Source organism: Lynx rufus, unplaced genomic scaffold (assembly GCF_022079265.1).
Source record: "Lynx rufus isolate CCGP_SWC_20201006 ecotype Redwood Valley unplaced genomic scaffold, mLynRuf1.p SCAF_1, whole genome shotgun sequence".
NCBI classification, from domain to species: Eukaryota; Metazoa; Chordata; class Mammalia; order Carnivora; family Felidae; genus Lynx; species Lynx rufus.
The window spans coordinates 91,131,565-91,154,810 of NW_025814823.1; the positions used below are offsets into that span (position 1 = coordinate 91,131,565).

The 23,246-nt window shown below is 42.9% G+C and overlaps 1 protein-coding gene across 2 annotated transcripts; it reads right to left on the reverse strand.

Moving 5' to 3' along the window:
• Positions 1-7,280: 7,280 nt before the first annotated feature.
• LOC124521094 (zinc finger protein 354C-like) lies at positions 7,281-22,749 on the reverse strand. Of its 2 annotated transcripts, XM_047092277.1 has the most exons (5): positions 22,558-22,749; positions 21,075-21,162; positions 14,948-15,074; positions 14,442-14,537; positions 7,281-8,941 (listed from the first exon to the last, which is right to left on the reverse strand). In XM_047092277.1, exons 2-5 carry the CDS (start codon positions 21,105-21,107, stop codon positions 7,527-7,529), a joined length of 1,671 nt encoding a protein of 556 aa, XP_046948233.1. In that variant the 5' UTR covers positions 21,108-21,162; positions 22,558-22,749; the 3' UTR covers positions 7,281-7,526. The 2 variants fall into 2 exon arrangements, with proteins under 2 accessions (XP_046948233.1, XP_046948265.1); XM_047092309.1 differs by lacking the exons at positions 14,948-15,074; positions 21,075-21,162; positions 22,558-22,749 and having other exon boundaries at positions 7,281-8,972; positions 14,442-14,524.
• Between the last annotated feature and the right edge of the window lie 497 nt (positions 22,750-23,246).

Sequence of the window (23,246 nt, forward strand, 5' to 3'; positions counted from 1 at the left end):
GCTTCTGGCCTTCAGTAATTAACTGCTAGGGCCCCAACGTGGGAACTTCTTCATACAATGACAACCACTCACCAGAAATATAGACAGACTAGACAGTTTTCATTGCTTTAGAATATTTCAATGATATAGATGAGAATGTTCTGTCAGTTTGTCTGGGTGTAATAAGAGTTGAAGTCAATTGGTTCAAGCCCTTCGACTTCATTCTCCTTTTTCAAAATTGCTTTGGCCACTCTACTTCCTACTCTAATTCTTTTTAGAATTAGCTTGTCTCTATCTACAGAAATTCCTGCTGAAATTTTTACTGGAATTGTGTTAAATCTGTAGATTAAACTGATGAGAACTGACAACTACATTAAGTTTTCCAATCTGTAAACATGACAGGTCTCTCCATTTAGTTAGGGCCTCTTTGATGTTAGTCATCAACATTTAGTAGTTTTCACCATAGAGATGCCGCACGTTTGCCAAATTTTCTTTTTTCCTTCTGGAGTTACTACAAATGGAATAGGTTGTTTAAATTTATTTTCTTGCCACAAAAACAAATACTCAGATCAATGGAACAGAATAGAGAACCCAGAAATAGACCCACAAATGTATGGCTAACTAATCTTTGACAAACCAGGAAAGAATATCCAATTGAATAAAGACAGTCTCTTCAGCAAGTGGTGCTGGGAAAACTGGACAGCGACATACAGAGAAATGAACCTGGACCACTTTCTTACACCAGACACAAAACTAAACTCAAAATGGATGAAAGGCCTAAATGTAAAACAGGAAGCCATCAAAATCCTCAAGGAGAAAGCAAGCCAAAACTTCTTTGATCTTGCCTGCAGCAACTTCTTACTCAACACGTCTCCAGAGGCAAGGGAAACCAAAGCAAAAATGAACTATTGGGACCTCATCAAAATAAAAAGCTTCTGCACAGCAAAGGAAACAATCAGCAAAACTAAAAGGCAACTGACAGAATGGGAGAAGATATTTGCAAGTGACATATCAGATAAAGGGTTAGTATCCAAGATCTATAAAGAACTTATCAAATTCAATACCCAAAAAACAAATAATCCAGTGAAGAAATGGGCAAAAGACATGACTAGACACTTCTCCAAAGAAGACATCCAGATGGCCAACCGACATGAGAAAATGCTTAACATCACTCATCATCAGGGAAATACAAATCAAAACCACAATGAGATACCACCTCACACCTGTCAGAATGGCTCACATTAACCACTCAGGCAACAACAGATGTTGGCGAGGATGCAGAGAAAGAGGATATCTTTGGCACTGCTGGTGGGAATGCAAACTGGTGTAGCCACTCTGGAAAACAGTATGGAGGTTTCTCAAAAAATTAAAAATAGAACTACCCTCCGACCCAGCAATTGCACTACTAGGTATTTATTCAAGGGATACAGGTATGCTGTTTCAAAGGGGCACATGTACCCCAATGTTTATAGCAGCATTACCAAAAATAGCCAAAGTATGGAAAGAGCCCAAATGTCCATCAATGGATGAATGGATAAAGAAGATGTGGTATATATATACAATGGAGTATTACTCGGCAATCAAAAAGAATGAAATCTTGCCTTTTGCAACTATGTGGATGGAACTGGAGGGTATCATGCTAAGCAAAATTAGTCAGAGAATAACAAACATCATATGACTTCACTCATATATATCTTCACTTTATATATATCACATATACTTTCACTTTAAGATAAAAAACAGATGAACATAAGGGAAGGGAAGCAAAAATAATGTGAAAACAGGGAAGGGGACAAAACATAAGAGACTCTAAAATATGGAGAACATACTCTGGTTTCTCTTCAGATTGCATAAATCTTTCACCTTTTTTAAATATGGAGAACAAACAGAGGGTTACTGGAGGGGTTGTGAGAGGGGGGATGGGCTAAATGGGTAAGGGGCATTAAGGAATCTACACCTGAAATATTGTTGCACTATATGCTAACTTGGATGTAAATTAAAAAAATAAATAAATTAAATAAAAATAAAATTAAAAAAATTATTTTCTAATTGTTCATTGCTACTACACAGATAGAAAAATTAATTTTTGTTTTTTGGAGAGAGAGAGAGAGAGAGAGAGAGAGAGAGAGAGAGAGATGAAGAGTGTGTGCAAACAGGGGAGGGGCAAAGGGAGAGGGAGACAGAATCCCAAGCAGGCTCCACACTCAGCACAGGTCCTGCTGACACCCAACTTGATTCCACAACCCTGTGATCATGACCTGAGCCAAAATCAAGAGTTGGACACTTGACCAGCTGAGCCATCCACCCAGGTGCCCCCAGAAATTAATTTTTGTATGTTAACCCAATACCTTGTTACCTTGTTAAACTCCTAGTTTAACTCTTAATTCTGAGAGCATTTTTGTTGATTCTGTGGGGTTTTCTAAGTGGACAATTGCATCATCTGAATGAAGATCATCTCATTTCTTCCTTTCTAAACCAAATGCCTTTAATTCCTTTTTCTTGCCTGATTGCACTGGCAAGGACCTCCAGTACAAAGTTGAATGGGAGTGTCCAGAGTGGACACATAGACTTGTTCCTGATCTCAACTTCATTCAGTTAATTACCATTAAGCATGTTAGTTGTGGGGTTTGGGTAAATGCCCCTTATTAGGTTAATTTCTCCTTTATTTCCAGTTTTCTTAGTTTTTATCATAAATGGGCATTTAATTTTGTCATTCCCCTCCCCACATCAATTGACACAAGTATTTTTGTCTCTTCCTTGTTCAGTGTGGATAATACATGTGAATTTAAAAGTTTACTCTTTCTCTGTCATCTCTGTTCTGCTACTGAGTTCTTCCAATTATTTTTAATAAATTTTGTTATTTTTTCAGTTTTAAAATTTCCACTAGGTTCCTTTCTTTTTTAATACTATTTTCCCACTGAAAAATTTGAAGTTTCCATTAAAAAATGGTCATACTTTGAAATACTGTTGTAATACCTACTTTTTTTAAAAAATGTTTATTATTGAGAGACAGAGAGACACAGAGAGTGAGCAGGGGAGGGGTAATGGGGGAGACAGAATCTGAAGTAGGCTCCAGGCTCTGAGCTGTCAGCACAGAGCCTGACACAGGGCTCGAACTCACACACTGCGAGATCATGACTTGAGCCAAAGTCGGTCGCTTAACCAACTGAGCCACTCAGGCGCCCCTGTAATACCTACTTTATAATAACAAGGATCTATGTTATCTTGGGACAGTGTCTTGTCCTTTTTCTAGGAATGTTGAAATCCTCCTGACTTCTTATATTTTATATTTTACATTCTGCATTATATCCTGGACATTTTAGATATTATGAGACTCTGGGTCCCAATCAGGGGTGAGTCTAAGCTTGCATACACAACCCTAGATTACTTTGAGTTTCTTTTTCTCTCACCACCTGACACATTCCACCTCTCAGGGGCTACTTTCTTTTCCTGGCCTTCTGGTTAAAAATCCAAGGTTTTAGGGACGCCTGGGTGGCTCAGTTGGTTAAGCGTCCGACTTGAGCTCAAGTCATGATCCATTTGTGGGTTCAAGCCCCATGTCAGGCTCTGTGCTGACAGCTCAGAGCCTGGAGCCTGCTTCAGATTCTGTGTCTCCCTCTCTCTCTGCCCGTCCCCCTGCTCATGCTGTCTCTCAAAAATAAACATTAAAAAAATTTTTTTTTTAATCCAAGGTTTTAGGTTCTCTCTGCTCCCACCTCATGGCTATATTTACCTCCAGGTCCAAGAAGCAGGAAGACAGTGCCTCTGAAGATAGGTAAGTGTTCTCCTCTCTGAAAGGTTTACATCCCTTCTCAACGAAGCACCACTGTCCTTACACAGGAATGTCTGGGAATGCCAGAATGGTCTTAGTTCAAATTCTGGTCTCCTTCTTAAATTTGCCTGCTACCATGACTATTCAGAGTTCTCAGACAGCTGCTCCATGCATCCTCCCAGGGTTTTTATATGTACTTTGTGGGAGAGATAAGGTAGCATGTGCTTACTCCATTTAAAGTGGAACAAGAACCAAAAGTTATTTTATTTCCAATGGTTGCATCCCCAGGAAATAAACTCTCAAACAGGAAATGTATACAAGTACAAAGGAAGAAGTCTGACTTGAAGCTTCATATTCATCACATTATACAATGACTTCCTGCCTCCGTTTTTTTAATTAAAATTGTAAACATACAGAAAAGTTGGAAGGATGACCAATGAACACATCTATATCCTCCACAAAGTTGACTAATTTTTCATAAGAGTTGACTAACTTTTTACATGCTTACTTGCAAATGTGCTGCAGACATCATGACTTTTCAGACTTGAAAACTTTTACATGCATCTCCTAAGAATAAGGGCAACATCCTACATACCTCAATGCCATTATCACTTCTAGGAAAATTAAACGTATGACATTATCTAACACCCATTCCATCCTCCTCCTTCCCCAAATATACCCCCAAATGTCTTTTACAGTTTGAATTTTTCGGACTCTGAAGCCAATTAAGGATCACACTTTGCTTGTGACTCTTCAGGGCCTTAATCTAGAAGTCTTTTTGTCCTACTACATTGGCTTGTTGAAAAGTCCTGGCCAGTTGTCTTGTACAAAGTCTCACACTCTCGGTTTGTCTGTTTCCTCATCACATAATTCAAGTTGTTCCTTTAGCTCTTAGATTTCTTATAAACACGGAAAACAATCCGGAGAGGAGGCTTAATTAGATTTTCATTAAGCATTTTTGGCAAGAATACGTCACAGATGATCACGAGTGCCTCGTACTGCATCTCATCAGGAGCCACATAAAGTCAGGTTGCCCCACCGGTAGTGAAACTCAGTTTGACAGCCAGATCTCTCCATTTTAAAGGCATATCTTTTCTTTGCAATCGGATCTGTGACCTTTGACACCATATAATGTTCCTTAAAATTTTTTTTCACCTGATGGTTTTACTATCCATTGGATTCTCCTGATTTAATTGCATTGAGGGTTTTAAGATGGTGATTTGTCTATCATTCCACAGACAGCTAAAAAGATGGCATTCACCAAATAAGTTCATAGACAGCTTTCCTTTTTTTTTCACTACTTTTTCATAATGGGCTCATTTTTACTTAGCATGTTATACACAATTACAATGATTATTCTTTTCGATGTTTATATTGTGTTAAATTTGACCAGTGACAGAACCTTCAACTTGGCTCCCGTGTCCTTCTGACATTATCCTTTTTTTAAAGAAAATTTTTTAAGTTTATTTATTTCTGAGAGAGACAGAGACGGCACAAATGGGAACAGGCAGAGAGAGGGTGAGAGAGAATCCTAAGCAGGTTCCATGTGCAGAGCCCAACGCCAGGCTCTTCCCCACAAAACTGTGAGATCATGACCTAAGCTGAAACCAACAGTTGGATGCTTAACCGACTCAGCCACCCAGGAGCCCCTGATGTTATCCTTTAAGTGCTTGTCTTTAAGTGCTATCTGTTGGTTTTGTTTCATAAAAAGATACCTCAGACACATTTTATATTTTCCCTGCTCCAAATGAGCCATGGTTATTTTCAGTAGGGAATAGCATTTGGAAACCAAAATCTGGGCACTAAACATGGTCATTGCTATTGGATAACCAAACATGTTTTTATCTGAAATATCTTGCAAATGGCTCTATCCAGTGTTAAACATTGAAGTCTTTATAAAAGCTCACTTCTTAACAAATATACATAAATATATAAAGAGAGATTTTCTAATGAGCTAAGACAGGTCAAGAAGTACACTATGCTGAATGTCTGCATTTAATTCTAAAACCTTTCTCAGACGGTTCTAGCTACTTTTATTAGGACAGTTTTTTAAATGATACCAACTGGAAACTGAAATATAAAATTGTGGGAAGGAGGCACAGGGAAAATGAAATGTATCTCAAAAATATGGAAAATATTTGGATACCCAATTTTAACTGATGACTAGAAGGTTTAATAATTAAATATTCACTTATCACTTTACACAAAAGACGTATAACAAAAACAAATGAAAAGGCAGTCTTGTATGTGAAAATCGAAAAGCAATTTCACTATCTGGACCTCAGCTGGGTTTGAGGACTTATGTACAGTGATTACAAAAGCAGGTGTAATTAGGGACACATAAAAACAAAGGGCATGACTGTAAGCCAATTAACAGGACTGCAGTTAGGAAGAACCTGTCAAACACAGAAATAAAACTGATGAAATTACTGTTGTTGTGCCGAACCAGTTTACAAAACAAACAGTAAGTCATACTCTCGGGACGTGAGATTGGAAGTGAATTATTGTAATGCATACCTATAATTGTCACAGAAAACAGGAGCTGGAAACTTAGATTCTAGTCTCGACTCTGCCCAATAAGCTCAATTTTGTTAGCTATAAATAAACTAAATTAAAATTCCACCTGGCTCTAATGAGCTACCAGCTGTAGTCAGATTCTGCAAATACGTACCTTCTGCAACAGAAAACAGAGTATTTGCATCACATTCTCTCCACTGGCCTCAATTTACTGCACCTTCTATAATACTAGCCTAAGACTATTCAGTAATGTCAAGTCATGTCAAATTAAGAAATAATGTAAGGAAAAGGAAAAGAGATTCACTTTGGGAAAAACTTCAATTTCCAAAACTGAATTCTAGGTTAATGAAACCATGTTTTTTTAATCATCAAAAACTTTCGGAAAAAATATACATATATTCCAAAGCTTGTGCATATGTATGTTTGTACACATATGTGTATAGATATATAAATATATATATAACCTGCCAGTGACACAGTTCATGAAAAATTGAGCTTGATTATTTCCATGTGAAAATTTGAATTTAAAGAATTCCTTTTTATCTTGAGCTTCTCTTCATGGAAAAGCGTGTGTCCTGTATTTGCCTGCCATTTTAGCAAATTATGGCCTCACGCTTATTCACTTTAACTCAATGACCGTTTTTAAAAGAAAATTCATACTGAAGCTTACTCTTAGGGAATAAATTCTAATGAAAGAAACAAAACTTAGGGGCGCCTGGATGGCTCAGTCAGTTAAGCGTCCGACTCTTGCTTTCAGTTCAGGTCATGATCTCACATTTGTGAGATCAAGTCTTGCATCAGGCTCTGCATTGGGTGTGGGGCATGCTGGGGATTCTCTCTCCCATTCTCTCTCTCTCTCTCTCCCCCCACCGCCCCTCTTCCCCACTTGTGCTCTCTCTCTAAAAAAGAAAAAGAAAAAGAAAAAGAAAAAGAAAAAGAAAAAGAAAAAGAAAAAGAAAAAGAAACAAAACTCACATTCCATTATTTTTACTATTTTTTTAAGTTAGGCCTTTTATATTTTTTCTATGAATTTAAAAATTATTATATGTTCTTTGTAACCTTAGCATTTAATATTTAATGATTCTTATAAAATTTGACAAATCGGTGCTCTTCATAATTCCATTGATCAATTTTACCATGACTTAGTGGAAACTAGCATATTTCCTCCCGAAGTAAAAAAAAAATATTTATCTGATCTGGAGTCTGTGCCCTATTTATTATTCTCCAGTGAGGAGTCTTGAATCATTTGAGAGAAGAATTAAACTTCACAGGACTCATCATCTCTGAGAAATCTCTGATACTGAGTAAGGGAGGAGCTATAGATAAAAGGATTCCCATATTCCTTCCATTTATAGAGTTTTTCCTTAGTGTGAACTTTTTTGTGTCTACAAAGGTTTGATCTATAACTGTAGGCTTTCCCACACTCCATGCACTTGTAGAGTTTCTCGCCAGTATGGATCCTCTCGTGCTCTGTTAGGAATGAATACTGGCTGAAGGCCTTCCCACACTGATTACACTGGTAGGGTTTCTCTCCAGTGTGAATTCTCTGATGCCTGTAAAGGTTGGATTTGCAACCAAAGGCTTTCCCGCATTCTCCACATGGGTAAAGCTTTTCCCCGGTGTGAATTTTACGATGTTCACTGAAGGATGAATACTGGTTGAAGGCTTTCCCACATTCATTGCACTGGTAGGGTTTCTGACCAGTATGAATTCGCTGGTGTTCAATAAGGGTGGAGATGCGTGTGAAGGTTCTCCCACATTCCAAGCATTTACACAGCTGTTCTCCAGTATGAAGCTTCTGATGTTCAGCCAGGGATGCAAACTGGCTGTAACCTTTCCCACATTCACTGCATTTATAGGGTTTCTCCCCTGTGTGGATTCTTTGGTGTCTGTGAAGTTTTGCTCTACAATTGAAGGCCTTCTCACATTCAGCACATTTATAGAGTTTCTCTCCAGTATGAATCCTCTGATGTACAGTGAGGGTTGAACACTGGCTAAAGGCTTTACCACATTCCTTACACTGGTAGGGTTTCTCGCCGGTGTGCACCCTCAGGTGTTTGATTAGGGTCGAGCTGCTGCTAAACGCCTTCTCACATTCATTACATTTGTAAGGTTTCTCTCCAGTATGAATTCTCTGATGGGCAAGAAGGGAGGATCTGTGGCTAAAGGGTTTCCCACACTCACTACATCTGTAGGGTTTCTCACCAGTGTGAATTCTCTGGTGTTCAATCAGATGGAGACTCTGGTTGAAGCTTTTCCCACGTTCATTACAAAGATGAGGTTTTTCTCCTGGGTAAATCTGGATGCATCTCATTAAATCAAAATTCTGTTTAAAATCTCTCCCAAAAGTGTAATATATATTGGGTATCCTTTCTATAGGAACACTCTGTTGTGTGACAAGAATTGTATTTAGAAGTAAGCCTTTCCCCAATTCAAGACGTGTCTGCTTTACATCTCCACTCACAGTTTTTTTGTGTGAGGTCATGATTTGCTGAAGAGGTTTCTTCCGTTGCTCCTGTTCTGTTCCACTCTCCAATTCCAAAGTCTGTCCAAAATCGATGTCCCAGTGACCAAACTTAATGGACTTTTTCTTTATTATTCCCTGAGATGTTTCTTCTATAGAAATGTCCTGTCTGGGAGGTGAGGCTTCCATTTCAGGCCAAGTCTTGAAACCTGGAGTGGATCAGAAGCATTAACGGCACCTCTACAGGAAGAGAGAAACATGCAACTGTGGAACAGTAAAATTGGCAATAGTACATATAAAACAGGTCTGAGAGGCAGCTGGGTGGCTCAGTCAGCTGAACGTCTGACTCTTGGTTTCAACTCAGATCATGATCCCAGGGTTGTGGGATCCAGCCCCATGTCGGGCTCTGCACTGAAAGTGGAGCCTGCTTGAGATTCTCTCTATCCCTCTCTCTCTGCCCTTCTCCCCTGCTCTCTCTCTCTCTCTCAAAAAATAAATAAATAAAAGAGGTTTTATACCTCTTTTGATCTCAAATATGGACTTGCCACTGGGGAAAAACAGGATAGGATGGAAAGGAAGAGTGGTAAACAGGTGAAGGAGTGGTGTCGGAGAATAGAGTGAACAGATTAACACTGGAAACAAAGACATTGCGACTTGAGAGAAGCAGAGGCAGAGAGAACGGGTCAAGCTGAAGGTATGAGGCTACAGAAAAATGTTAGCTCCGAAGTTCGAGTTGAATAAACTGTGGCGTATTTCAGTGTATCATTTCCTGTTCTGTATGCTGGGCCATGAGGTAGGTAACTTGTCTTTATTTTCTCCTTTTTTTTTTTTTAAAGTTTACTTACTTACTTATTTATCTATCTATTTATTTATTTATTTTTTGCATAATCTCTACACCCAACATGGGGCTTGAACTCACAAGCCCAAGATTTAGAGTTGTGTGCCCCTCCAAGTGAGTCAGCCAGGCACCCGTATCTTCTTTCTATTCACATGTGGATTTTATGATGTTAGTGCCCATAGCTGAAACTCTAGGTGTGATCATTTAAAAATATCTGTGATGTTTTCCTTAAATTTTGTGAATCTGTATGTGAATATGATTTCGTATCACAGTCTGTGAAAGGAGAAACAGTCTGTTAATAAGAGGGTGCTCAGGTTTTCAAACTTATAGCAGCCCTGAAGCATGACTGTATTGAGGATTTCTGATCTAAATTCAAGATGCTGACTATAAAGAAGAGGAAAATATGGAATAAATCAGCCTCGTACAACAACCTATCCCTGGTGATTGGAGAAGTAACAGTTTTGTTCACACCTCCCTGCCCCCACTTTTCCCTTCCAAATTGATCACGAGGAAAAATAGATAATCATCTCTTCTAATAAGCTGCAACCAGAAGACTGACCTCCTTTTGTGGGAATCTTTTTATTTTTATATTTGTATTATTTATTAAAGTTTTAATTTTTTTAATGTTTATTCATTTATTTGAGAGAGAGAGTGAGAGAGAGACAGAGTTTGAGTAAGGGAGGGGCAGAAAGAGAAGGAGACACAGAATCCGAAGCAGGTTCCAGGCTCTGAGCTGTCACCACACAGCCTGACGTGGGGCTCAAACTCACGAACCGTGAGATCATGACCTGAGCCGAAGTCGGACACTTAACAGACTGTCACCCAAGTGCCCCCTAAAGATTTTATTTTTAAGTAATCTCTATATCCAGCATGGGGCTCAAACTCACAACCCCAAGATCAAAGGTCTCATGCTCCACTGACTGAGCCAGCCAGGCACCCCTGTGAGAATCTCTTTAGACAAATGAAAGTTAACAAGAAATGTGGAGTGAATATGCCCCAAAGTTCTGAAATATGCCCAAGCCCCAAGCTCAGATATGATGTTAAGTGAAAGGATTCAGCTTGAGCTGATTCTATGGAACTGTGGGCTCAAATCTGGCTTTCTTTAACCAATCCATGATTGAAAATAGGTTAAAACTAGGTCTGTGTAATTAGGTAATTGTATGTACTTAAATTTAGGTTAATAAAAATCCATCAGGTTTTAGTAATAAAATATATATGATTAAAATTAAATAATAAGAGGAAAAAGGCACACAGGCTATAAATCTGTATAAAAATATAGATTTTTCTTCAAGATGTTAATGGAAAACCTAACAGTTTGCAAGTTAAAGGATTGACCAGGGTACCTCCCCTCTTTTTATCCTTTGTCACAATATGACATTCCCTGCCCATCCAGAAATCTACTAGGCTACTCTAATCTCATTTTTCTAAAGAAATTTAATGACTAAAGCCTAAATCAGTCTCTCTCTCTCTCTTCCAAAACATATTTTACTTAAACATTCTATCACTTAACATATATACATACACGAAGTCTGAAAATAATTCAAGTGTTTGTTCAAAGAGAATATCTTGATTATTGTTAATGTACATTATTAGTGTATATTAATATAGGCATATTATGTATATATATGTATATACTATACATACATATTGTATATCATACACGCTTTAATGTATATTACATACCTATATTATACATTAACATTATAAACATTAACATCATTATTTGTTAATTCCTTACTGTGCACATGATAAGCATGCAATTAGAGTGTCTTGCATAAAAAAAATAATGGGAGCATGTGGGTGGTGCAATCGGTTAAGCAACTGACTCTTGATCTTGGCTCAGGTCATGATCTCACAGTATAGGAGTTTGAGTCTGGCATTAGGCTCTGCACTGATGGTGCGAACCCTGCTTGGAATTCTGTCTCTCCTCTCTGCCTGCCCCTTCTTATGCTCTCTTTCTCTCTCAAAATAAATAAACATAAAAAACAACAAAACTGGGCAGAGTTAGTTGGAAAAATTATGAAGAGCAGGTGACCTCAAAAATGAAAAGGGATTCCCTCCTCTTATAACAGACTCCTGAAACCCAGTCATTTATTGAACAAATAGTGAATAATCAGCAATGATAATATGAAACGTACAAATGATTAAACAGTAATGGTTCATTTCTCCTTGATATGAGAAGCCTCGGCTGTATAATGTTGGTGTGAGGTTCAGAGAACCAAGACACCAACACCAACAGTATTAGCAAGGAGTGGTTCTATAAAGGAAGCTGGATAATAAAGAGCAAGGAGATGGATTTCAGTAGAAAACGAAAAGAGGAGTCTATGAGTCAGAAAGAAGGCCTGATCAAAGTCATCTGTGGGGAAAGTAAACCTATTTGGGGGCAGGGGGAGGGGCTTAATGACTAAAAGAGGAAATCCAGGTTCGAATTCATTTAAAAAAATTTTTTTAATGTTTATTTATTTTTGAGAGAGAGAGAGGGTGCACGCGCGAGAGAGCAAGCGCACTAGAGGGGGAGGGGCAGAGAGAGAGGGAGACACAGAATCCGAAGCAGGCTCCAGGCTCCGAGCTGTCAGCACAGAGCTGTGAGCTCATGACCTAAGCTGAAGTCAGAGGCTTAACTGACTGAGCCACCCAGGCGCCCCTGGAATAACAGGGTAAAGCCAAACACAGAGTTCCTGAACAACTGGCAGAAGAATTCAGAATAATAATACAGGTCACAGGAGGGGTTGTAAGTTCTTAGGCAGATAATAATAGGAAACAGTGGCCTTATTTGGTAAGAATGAGGACAGAGTGGAAGGTGAACAATGATATAGCTGTCATGGTCTGGTTGCACTGAGTACTTAAATCTGAGCTTCCTCGGCACTGAGTTAATCATAAAGGCAGTTCAATTACACTCAAAAAATATTAAGTGAAGGCAGTATATTTGATGCTACAGGCACAGAATTCAAAGACAGACCTGGTTTCTTCCTTAAATATGCACAATCCAATTAGGAAAAGAAATAACAGGAGAATAACCATAATTCACTACAACAGATGCTGTAATGGATGTGTTCAAGGCATCCAGAAAGTGCCGTATGAATGCGACTGACTGGAAAATGGATGCTGACTGGGAAGCAGGAAAAAATAAGAAAAACCCACAGATGAGGGGGGCAGATGGATCTAAGGTTTCCTGTGGACAAGGGGGAAGCAGTAACCCGAGAAGGAATGACACACAAATGTTAATGAGGGTTCAGGTTTGGCCAGAACATGGAGCCGGAGTGGAAGTGGCCACTGATTCCTATAAAGCAACATGGAGACAGGCTACGAAGTAGGTTTAATGTCACATTAAGGAATTTTACTTTACTCCGTGGATAAAGAGAGAAACAACAAGGTCTCTTAAGGTATGGGAATAACACCTGAGTTTTGAAAAGATCAATCACTCTGCTGATGGCCCAGAAAGTGAGAGAGGAGAACAAGGCTCAGAGAAGGTAGGTAACTTTCCCTGTAGCTCAGAGCACTTGGAAGCAGTGGCAGGGGTAACATGAAATCAGGAAATGTCCAAAGTCAAATCATGATCTTATGTGCTAGGCTGTACTACTCAGTAACTCTTTCTTTGGAGAAAACTGTATTTTCTTTTCTTTTTTAATTTTTTTAATGTTTCTTTATTTTCAAGAGAGAGTGCATATGCACATGTGCATGAGTTGGCGAGAGGCAGAGAGAGAGGAAGACACAGAATCCCGGGGCTCGAACTCATGAACCATAAAACCATGACCTGAGCCGAAGTTGGACACTTAACTGACTGAGCCACCCAGGCGCCCCTAGAAAACTGTATTTTAATAAAGGTGAAAAGTATTTGTGAAGACAACGAGCAAACAAAACATGCCAATAAAGGCAAGAATCATAGATTATAAAGGTCAAACCACAAAGACCACAAACCACAAAATATTGCCCAGTCTGTGTCACACGGTGAACAGAAATGACACTGGTGATCGAGGCTTTTCTCACTGCTTTTCAGCTTTTCCAGCTCTGCCAGCAAAGTGTTTGACAACCTCTGATGCACTGTTTCTTCCGTGATAAAGAGAGGTATCTAAATTTGACGGTCTTCAAGTGATCTTCTAACTTCAACAACTTACAGTTTTATGATAAAGACCAGTGAGCTTAGACTAGGCTAGAAGAGGAGTCTACAAACTACAGGTCTCTGGGCCAACTCCAGCTGATACCTCCTTCTGGTGCTAGAAGGCAGCCACACCTATGGGTTGACTACTTACTGTCTCTGTCTGCATTTGCATTACCTTGCACTAAGATGGTGGAGTTTAAGGACTGTAAAAGAGACCTGTGGCCCTCAATGTCAAAATATTTACCATCTGGTCCACTGTGCGAAAAGCATGCCAAGCCCTGGACCAGAAAAGCTACAGAGGTCCAGGGGAGCTGGTTGACTCTCACAATGGGACACGACAGCTCCAGTCTCCAGGGACATAAAAGGGAAATGCTGAGTTAAGAAACCGGAGACACGGAAGCGTTGACAACACCCTGAAATATGGGGTTATGAGAGAAATTACAAAGAATTCAAGACGCAACCGAAGGTGTAGTTTTTCAAGTCTGTCATGTGTAATTGCAGATGGAAAGAAAACCGTGGAGATCAAGAGGCCAAGACAGCAGAAGGAAGTGGGTGAAGTGGCAGAGAAGGAAAGAGGGAAAGCGGGGCGCGTTAAGCAAACAAAGAGGTCTACTCAGGGGCCTTTTGCTGCAAAGAAAACCATTATCACCAAGGAACTTCCCATGAGGGGGCCCTGGCTCAGCACTGCAGCAAAATTCTCAGAGCACCGCCTCCTCCTGACCTGCTCTCATATATACCCTGCCCTGTGCCCGGTTCCCAGCTGCGCACTCACCCAGACAGGCGTCTTGAGGGGTTTCCCTTTCCACCACGCAAGGATCCTCGCCTTGCTGCAACCGGCAGATCACCTTTGGCGTCGAAGATGGAATCCCTGCTCGTGGGGAAGGGAATGGAGTTTGAGCAGATGGGGCAAGTCCAGAGCTCACAAACCAGAGCCAACAGGGCAGAGAAGGGAACCTGGGGAGGTGGGGCACGCAGCACATCGCGGGTGGGTTTGGTTCAGAAACAACACAGCCTTATCCCTCTTCCCCCTTGACCCCTCACAGGACCCAGTGAGTGGAGGAGGACCACCCTGGTCAGGAGGAGGATCACCCTGGTCAGGAGGCAGGTGGGAGGAAGGCAGAGGAAGGGCACCCGGACACAAATGCATGCCTTGAATTCCGCAGAGGCTCTTCCTTTCCCAGGGGCTCGTTAGGGGAGAAACTGCGGATTCTGAACCCCACAGGGGCAGCTCTAAGGTGCTCCCGCAGCGGATTCTCCCTTACAGACGAGCCTCCTTACCCAGCGAGACCAGGGTGCCATAGTTCTCCAGCATCACCTCCCGGTACAGGGTTCTCTGCGCAGAGTCCAGGCGCAGCCACTCGTCCTGGCTGAAGACCACGGCCACGTCCCTGAACGTCACAGACTCCTGTAACGGCAAACCCATTCCTGCTCACCCAGGACCAAGTTCTCCACCACTCAGTAACGCTGGTGACGCAGGGATGTGCAACAACCAACCCTGATGTCCCAGGATTCTAAGTATATTTCAAATGGACTATTTATGTTACTTTTGGGACCCCCCCCCATCGACAATTATACAAATATTTACTGAGAACCCACCAGGTGTTGTGAGGGCAAAGTCGGGGAGAAAGGCCAAGTCCCTGCCAAAAGGGAATTTAAATCCGAGGCTGGGATCTGTCAAGTGAGCACAGACATCCACTTCCCTCTCACTCAAAATCCAAATTAAAGGAAAGGGGGGGAAAAATCAGAATACACTTAGAACAATGCCAGAAAACTGGAAAAGCCATTAGCAGAACCGAAACAAAAAAGAATTTCTGAGATGTAAAAGCAAATGATAAAAATAGTATTAGCTCATGTTTATTGAATACTTGTATGTCAGGAACTATGACAGGAACTTTGAACATAGTATCTTCACGAAGTTTCACAGAAATTCTATAAGGAAGACACTATAATTAAATTGTTTTGCAAGTGAAGAAGCAGCTCAGAGAGGTTACGTTACCTGCCAAGGTAATCTGTTAGAAACTGGTAGAGATTGGAACTGAATTCAGGCAGACTGACCACTAAACTAGACTGTCACATGGGTATCCACTGTCTATGGAAATTAAAAGACCCGGGGTCCCAGAGCTTCCTTGGGATTCTTAGTCTCCCTCTCTCTCTCTGTCCCTTTCCCACTGGCTCTTGGTCTCTCTTAAAAATACACATTTTAAAGAAATTAAAAGTAAATAAAAGACCCAAAGAACCTGCAAGACTATACACGTGCCAAAAGGGACTGTGAGAAAGTCAGTTCTTCCAAGAGAACTCCGTTAATCCACAAAATGAGAGAAATCAGAGGCTGGCCAATTATCAACTCTTATATGAAGGAGCTGTTAAGGCATGAAAAAGGAATATGTATGCTTTCACCTTGTGATTCTACTGTTAGGAGTCCACTATAAGACAGCCTCACACAACTGAGTAGGGGTATTTGTTCAAAGATGTTTCTGGAAACTTTATTTGTAAGCCAATGGTTGTGGTAGGCTGAGTAACAAAACTTGTGAATGTTATATATATGACTAAAAGGACCCTGAAGATCTTCTTAAGGATTTTATTTTTGAGATGAGAAGATCCTGATTATCCAGATGGATCTGGTATATATATATATGTGCACGCAAAAGTATTTGGAAGAATACAACAAGCCATCCACCCTGATTATTCTTTCGTGTTTGTGGAGGAGCAGAAAAGCAATTTTTTGCTTATTACTCTCTACCCTTCCAGTAGGCTGACATTGTTTACAGGGTGTGTGCATTTATTCCGAAATTTTTAATTTTTTTATTTTTTGGAGACAGAGAAAGTGCACGTGTGGGAGGGGGAGCAGAGAGAGAGAGAGATTGAGAATCTCAAGCAGGCTTCACACTCAGCATGGGCATGGAGCCCTATGTGGGGCTTTATCTCATGACCCTGGGATCATGACCTGAGCTGAAATCAAGAATCGGATGCTCAACCGACTGAGCCAGTCAGGCGTCCCTGTTTTGAAATTGTTTACATTCCATTTTATGTATTGACTTTTTAGCTATACCTCTTTGCATTTTTTTTAAAGATTAAAAAAAAGATTTTTTTAAGTAATCGCTACACCCAGCGTGGGGCTCGAACTCACACCCCCAAGATCAAGAGTCTCAGGCTCCTCTGCCTGAGCTAGCCAGGCGCCCCACCTCTTTACATTTTTAGTGGTTGCTCTGAGAATTATAACATACATCCTTAGTTCTTTATAGTCTATTAGAGCGAATATCTGATTTCACACAGAACACAAGAACTTGCAAGTGTATGGGAACACCACCCCTTCTTCATGCTATCGTTGTTAAAAAGACGCTCCCTGTTCAGAGAGCTGGCAGGACTCACCAGACCTCACCAAGAACGCTCATGGGAGGCAACAGGTACAAGTGCAACAAGACAGAGAGAGTGCAGTGAAGCCCTGGAGGACGGAGACATGTTCCATGTGCAATCTCCCTGTCCTTGTGCACACAGCCTAGGCTGTGTCCCTGGATCTGTAGGAGGAACTTTGAATCAGAAGGGCTTAAAGGGGAAACGCTCAGCAGGGGCCTTTTGTGTGTCAAGCAAGGCTTGTCAAACAAGGTAGGCCAGCTCCCAACCACCTGAAATGACCACCCTGGGGGGAGCCAGTGGCACTGGGATCTTAAACAGCATATCCACTGCCTTTATTGTGCCTCAGAGTCAAAAATCAGCCATCCAGGCCCTCCCCAGAGATGAAGATAGAGCTTTTCTGGAAATAAAGACAGAGCTTTTTGAGTCCAACCATAAATGAACTCTAGACCCACAACTGTCATGTGTATTACCTCCACCTGCGTTATAAACCCCATGATACAGTATTATGTTTTTGCTCTAAACAATCATAGGCATTTTATTTTTTTATTTTTTAATGTTTATTTTTGAGAGAGAGAGAGAGAGAGAGAGAGGGAGAGAGCACAGGCAGGGGAGGAGCAGAGAGAGAGGGAGACACAGAATCTGAAGCAGGCTCCAGGCTCCGAGCTGCCAGCACAGAGCCCAATGCGGGGCGGGGCTTGAACCCACCAACCGTGAGATCATGACCTGATCCGAAGTCAGACGCTCAACCGACTGAGCCACCCAGGCACTCCAATCATAGGCATTTTAAAGACACTGAGAGGGAAAAGTATTTATATATTTACATTTATCCACATGGCCTCCTTTTCCAATGCTCTTTATTTCCTTCCTAAGGTGAGAGCTCCCATCTGGCATTATTTCCTGTCAGCTTGAAGCAAGCATATACTTTAGCATATATTGCAGGGTGGGCCTGCTGACCATGACTTAGGTTCATTTTCATTCATCTGAAAATGTCTTTACTTCATTCTTTTTCTTTTTTTTTTTAAGTTTATTTGATAGAGAGAGGGATAGCGAGCAAGTGAGGCAGGGGAAGAATGACAGGGAGAGAATCCCAAGCAGGCTCCACACCCTCAGCGCAGAGCCTAACGCGGGGCTCAATCTCTCGACTATGAGATCATGACCTGAGCCAAAATCAAGAGTCTGATGCTTAACCGACTGAGTCACCCAGGCGCCTCTACTTCATCTTCCTTCTTAAAGAATATTTTCATTGGTGGGGCGCCTGGGCGGCTCAGTTGGTTAAGCATCCGATTTCGGCTCAGGTCATGATCTCACAGTTCGTGGGTTGGAGCCCTGCATCGGGCTCTGTGCTGACAGCTTAAAGCCTGGAGCCTGTTTCGGATTCTGTGTCTCCCTCTCTCTCTCTGCTCCTCCCCCCCGCTCACGCTGTCTCTCTCTCTCCTTCAAAAATAAATAAAAACATTAAAAAAAAATTTTTTTAAGAATATTTTCATTGGTTATAGAATTCTGGGTTCACAGTTTCTTTCTTTCATGTAAAACACCACTCGATCATTTTCTGGCCCTTGTTTCTGATGAGAAGCCAACGGACGTTCAGATACTGATGCTCTGTATTTAGTACAGTACTCTTTATTCTATCTGCTTTCAAATCTTCAGTTTTCAGTAAATTAGAGGTCAAAAAAAACTCACAAAAAAAGCTGAGTTGCAAACATCCTCCTCTTCATCTTCCCTTAGCTGAAATCAAGTGGGTCTCTCAGAAAAGCTTGAGGGTGTGGGAAAAGCTCAGACAGTGAAAATCCCTACCTGTGGGCAGAGGGCACCCCAGGTGATGGCTGGGTATTGCTTTCACTTCATTTTGCTGGCCTTTACATTTTGGTTTCCCACAACACACATCTCCTTGTAATTAGAGAATCAAAGCAAAGTCCAGCCTAGTGGCAAGAGGCAGACCAATTTGGCAGGCCCTAAAATAATGTCGTTGCTGCTTATGATGATAATAATGGTAGTTAACAGCTAGCATTTACTGAGATTTAATATGTACCATGCACTGTTCTCAGAATTTTACGTATACTTAAGTTCTCAGAGCATAACATTAATGTATATACGGTCTTATCTGGGTTCGAGGCTAGCTGGAAGACCCTGGTCAAGGTACTTGCTCCTCTGTGCCTCAGTTTCCTCACCCGTAAAATGCAGATATTAACAGTCCTGTTACATGGATCAAATGAGGTATGTATGTCATTAATCCCACTTACAAATGAGGAAATGAGGCACACAGAGAGAAAATAACTTGCCAAGGTCACAACCCCAGCTTGGAGGTGAACTTATGAACTCAAGTTCCAGAGTCTACATTTGTAACATGTAGGCTACCACTACTTTGGGGGAAAGCAGTCAATGAAAACAGAGGCTTTGGGGCTGGCAGAACAGAAAACCCACGGAAGGAACAGGAGCTGGCGTTGGGGGAAAGCTGGGACTTCCATGTGGAAATATTTCCTAAGAATTCTAGACTGTGTCTCTAGGGAAAAGTTGAGGCCTGAGAACAGAGATTTGGGAAAGATCTTCAGGTTAAAGTAATGAAAATGGATCTTAGGGGCGCCTGGGTGGCTTGGCTGGTTAAGCATGTGACTCTTGATTTCGGCTCAGGTCATGATCTTGCAGTTCATGAGATCAAGCCCCGAAAAGGGCTATGCACTGACAGCATGGAGCCTGCTTGGGATTCTCTCTCTCCCTCTTTCTCTGCCCCTCTCCCCCCACTCTCTCGCAAAAATAAACTTTAAAAAAAAAAAAGAGGGGCACCTGGGTGGCTCAGTTGGTTAAGCGTCTGACTTTGGCTCAGGTCATGATCTCACAGTTTTTAAGTTTGAGCCCCATGTCGGGCTCTATGCTGACAGCTCAGAGCCTGGAGCCTGCTTCAGATTCTGTGTCTCCCTCTCTTTCTGCCCCTCCTCTGCTCACACTCTGTGTGCCCCTCTCTCTCAAAAACAAATAAACGTTAAAAAAATTTTTAAAAAATACATATGGAAGTGGAATGGGAATTCAAGTTCAAGGAATAAAGAGAAAATGTACAGTTTTCAGGGGTGCTTGGGTGGCTCATTCAGTTAAGCTTCTGACTGGCTCAGGTCATGATATCAACGTTTCATAGGTTTAAGCCCCGTGTCAGGCTCTGTGCTGACAGCTCAGAGCCTGGAGCCTGCTTCAGATTCTGTGTCTCCCTCTCTCTCTGCCTCTCCCCTGCTCACACTCTGTGTGTGTCTCTCTCTCAAAGATAAATAAATGTTAAAAAAAGAAAAAGAAAATGGATCTAAAAAGGGCAAAGAGCAAGAAGGGCCCAGGAGGGGAGTGTGAATAAATCAAAGCCAGTAGACAAGATTCAGAGGAGAAGACAGAGATAATTAGTCAGATGGATAAGGAAGACATCTGGACAGTTTACCGTCACACCTGTGCTCGGCTCCCAGCCCCCTGTCCTCCCAAGTGCTGGCCTCAGAGCCCAAGCTAAGCTGAACTCCTTCTGGCCTTCAGTATCAGCTCAAAATGACCCCACTACTTCCAGGACCTTTTCCCTAACTCCTCTTGGACCTTTAATCATTTCCTAACTGAGGTCAATACGATGAACTCCCTGAAGACAGAAACAACCTCTTTGCTCTTCGTGACCCCAGTGCTCTGAACAGTATCCTGTGCATAGTCGGTGCTCAGTGTTTTTTGAAGGTGTCTTTGGTCCTTCCATGTCTTTGCACCAAGCAAGACTGTATCCTCTGTGAAGACAAAGACTGTCTAATACACCATGCCCCCACCAAGCGCTTATTGTAGCCCAAAGCACATGTTCAGCGAGCGCTGCCTCCATCTTTGGTCATGAAGCTGGATTTAGGGTGAATTAAGAGTGACATAGAGACAGAGGAAGCACATTCCTCAGCAGCCCCTCCATGAATCCTGGATCCTGGGGAAAACTTAAAGAACCCTGGACTCCCCAGGTTTTGTTGGAGAGAAAAGTACTCAGACAAAGAATGGAAACATGTGCACCCTCTCTAAACCCAGAAAGTGATTCATGAGAAAGACAATCTTCACTTACTTTCACCTTAGTGGGCAGCAAATCCACAGCCATGCTTTCCTTCTCAGTTTTCCTGGCAAGAGGAGTGTAGACTGCTGACAAGGTAGATCTGGAGAGGAAAAGGTGTCATGAGGAACTCTGGTGTCAAGGGATGGCCTGGGGAGATGCAGTTACAACCACCCATAATGCCCACCAGGTCCCAGCAAAGCTGCACCACATAAATGATGCAAGCCAAGCAAACGCATGCTCACCAAGCTCTAAGACAATTCTCCCATCTCCATCTCCCTGTATTAACCATACTTCTAACTGCTATAAACTGATGCTTTACGGTCACCTAAGGTCTATTAGCTGTGACTAAGCAAACTGTGATTCACCCACAGATACCTGGAGTCCTTAGATAGCTTTAAACTGTACACGCTGTAAAATCCACAATGAACATGAATTTCCCGGGGGCTGCCACTTTCAAATACAGACGGCCAACCCTAAGCCCGCCTGCCCCACCTAGCCCTTTCCTTCCCGAAGAAGCCACAGTCAAGTCGCTTGCCCACATTTGCCTGGTCTTTCTGCCTCACAGGTGCCTTCCCTGAGTGGCCCTGCCTGGAGTGCTGCACTGGTCCCTAGGGAATAACACAACCTGTACACTTTCCTCCTCTCGCCCCCCTGCATCTGGACCCACCCTACCTCACCAGAGGTAATGTGGTTAAAACACTCCCTCTCGCACAAGATGCATGCCAGACTGTTGCTTTGTCGGCCCCCCTACACACAAATCTCACAGGTGCCACCTCTTACAGTATCCACATCGGGAAACAGCCCTCTTTGTCACACACAAATCCCAACTGGGAGAGCAAGGTGTGCCTGGAGCCGCCAGGCAGGTGTCAGAGAAGGACCCTGGCCACAGCTGCCTGCACTGGCTGCCTGGGTTTGCATGCAGGGGGCTCTCCAGGGTGCAGTGCCCAGCGTGAGAGCTCAACTAGCAGAGTATGGGGGCGAGGGGGGGTCATCTGGGGCTGGGGCACCTCAGCCAGGGGAGGGAAGATGCTATAGAGGTATTCACAGACTCCAGAATCTGGGGTGCTTTTCATATATTTTTAAGCCTCACAACGACTCTAAAACGTATGTATGGCTACCCCATTTCGCAGATGTGAGGGAGACTGAGAACTTAAGGAGTCACAGCGACCTGACAAAGAAACAAAAATGGTTAAGTAACAGGGGCAGGAAGGGAATCCTTGCTCCAGTCCAGGGTCTTAGCTAAACGTGGCAAATTACCTGGCCATTGTGCCTCAGTTCCTTCATCTGTAAAATGGGGGCAGTGTGCAGTCAACTTACTGGCTATGCATGCAGATGCATGAAATGAGTTAATCCATCCAAGCCGCTACACCACGGCCGGGCACACCTCGTTCTCGGCCAGCGCGAGCTATTGTTTGTATTACTTCACTGAGAAGTCTCTCGGCAGACGGCCACCGGAGGCCCCCGCCCACAGCAGTGCCGGCAGGAAGTGCCTCACCTGGCAGGGCGCTTCCTCTCCGCGCGTCTTCCGGGCCAGCGACACCCGCAAGGCACCGCCGCCCCGGCCGACCTCTGACCCACGGGCCGCGCGGCGTCTCCCGGTGTCCGCGCGCCGCCCCGCCGGGCACCGCACTCCCCACCCAGACGGGACAGACGCTGGCTCCACCGCTGCGGGGAAGAGGCAGCCGGGAAGTCTCCGCTCCTTGCACACCGCCCCAGCGTAACCGAGATCACCCGCGCCTCTAGCCCCAGAAAGGCCGGGACCAGTCCCGCAACCCCGCGAACCCTAGAACTACTACTCCCGACATGCCTCCGCCCCGCGCGGACTACAGCTCCCAGAAGGCGGCTGGGCGACCCCCGGGAGAGGCACGTTCCCTCTCCCCGCGCGAGCCCCCGGGACCCTCTGTCCGAGGGGTCTGCAACGCGGGGGCGCGCGCACCTGATGGATAGGGCGGTCCCCTCGCAGTGCCCGCTGCCTAAATCCGCCCGTAGGCTTGTTTTGTCAGACCAGCAAGGTGATTTGAAAAACAAACCCTGAATTTAAGCGCCTTTAGGAGGCTCTGCGCGCCACAGCTCCCCCTCCACCGGCTAGCTATGATTATTTTTATTTTAATACGTAGCACACCCCGAGGATAATGTATGCATAGGTAACTGTTTGAGGAGGGCGCTTGTGGGGATGAGCACTGG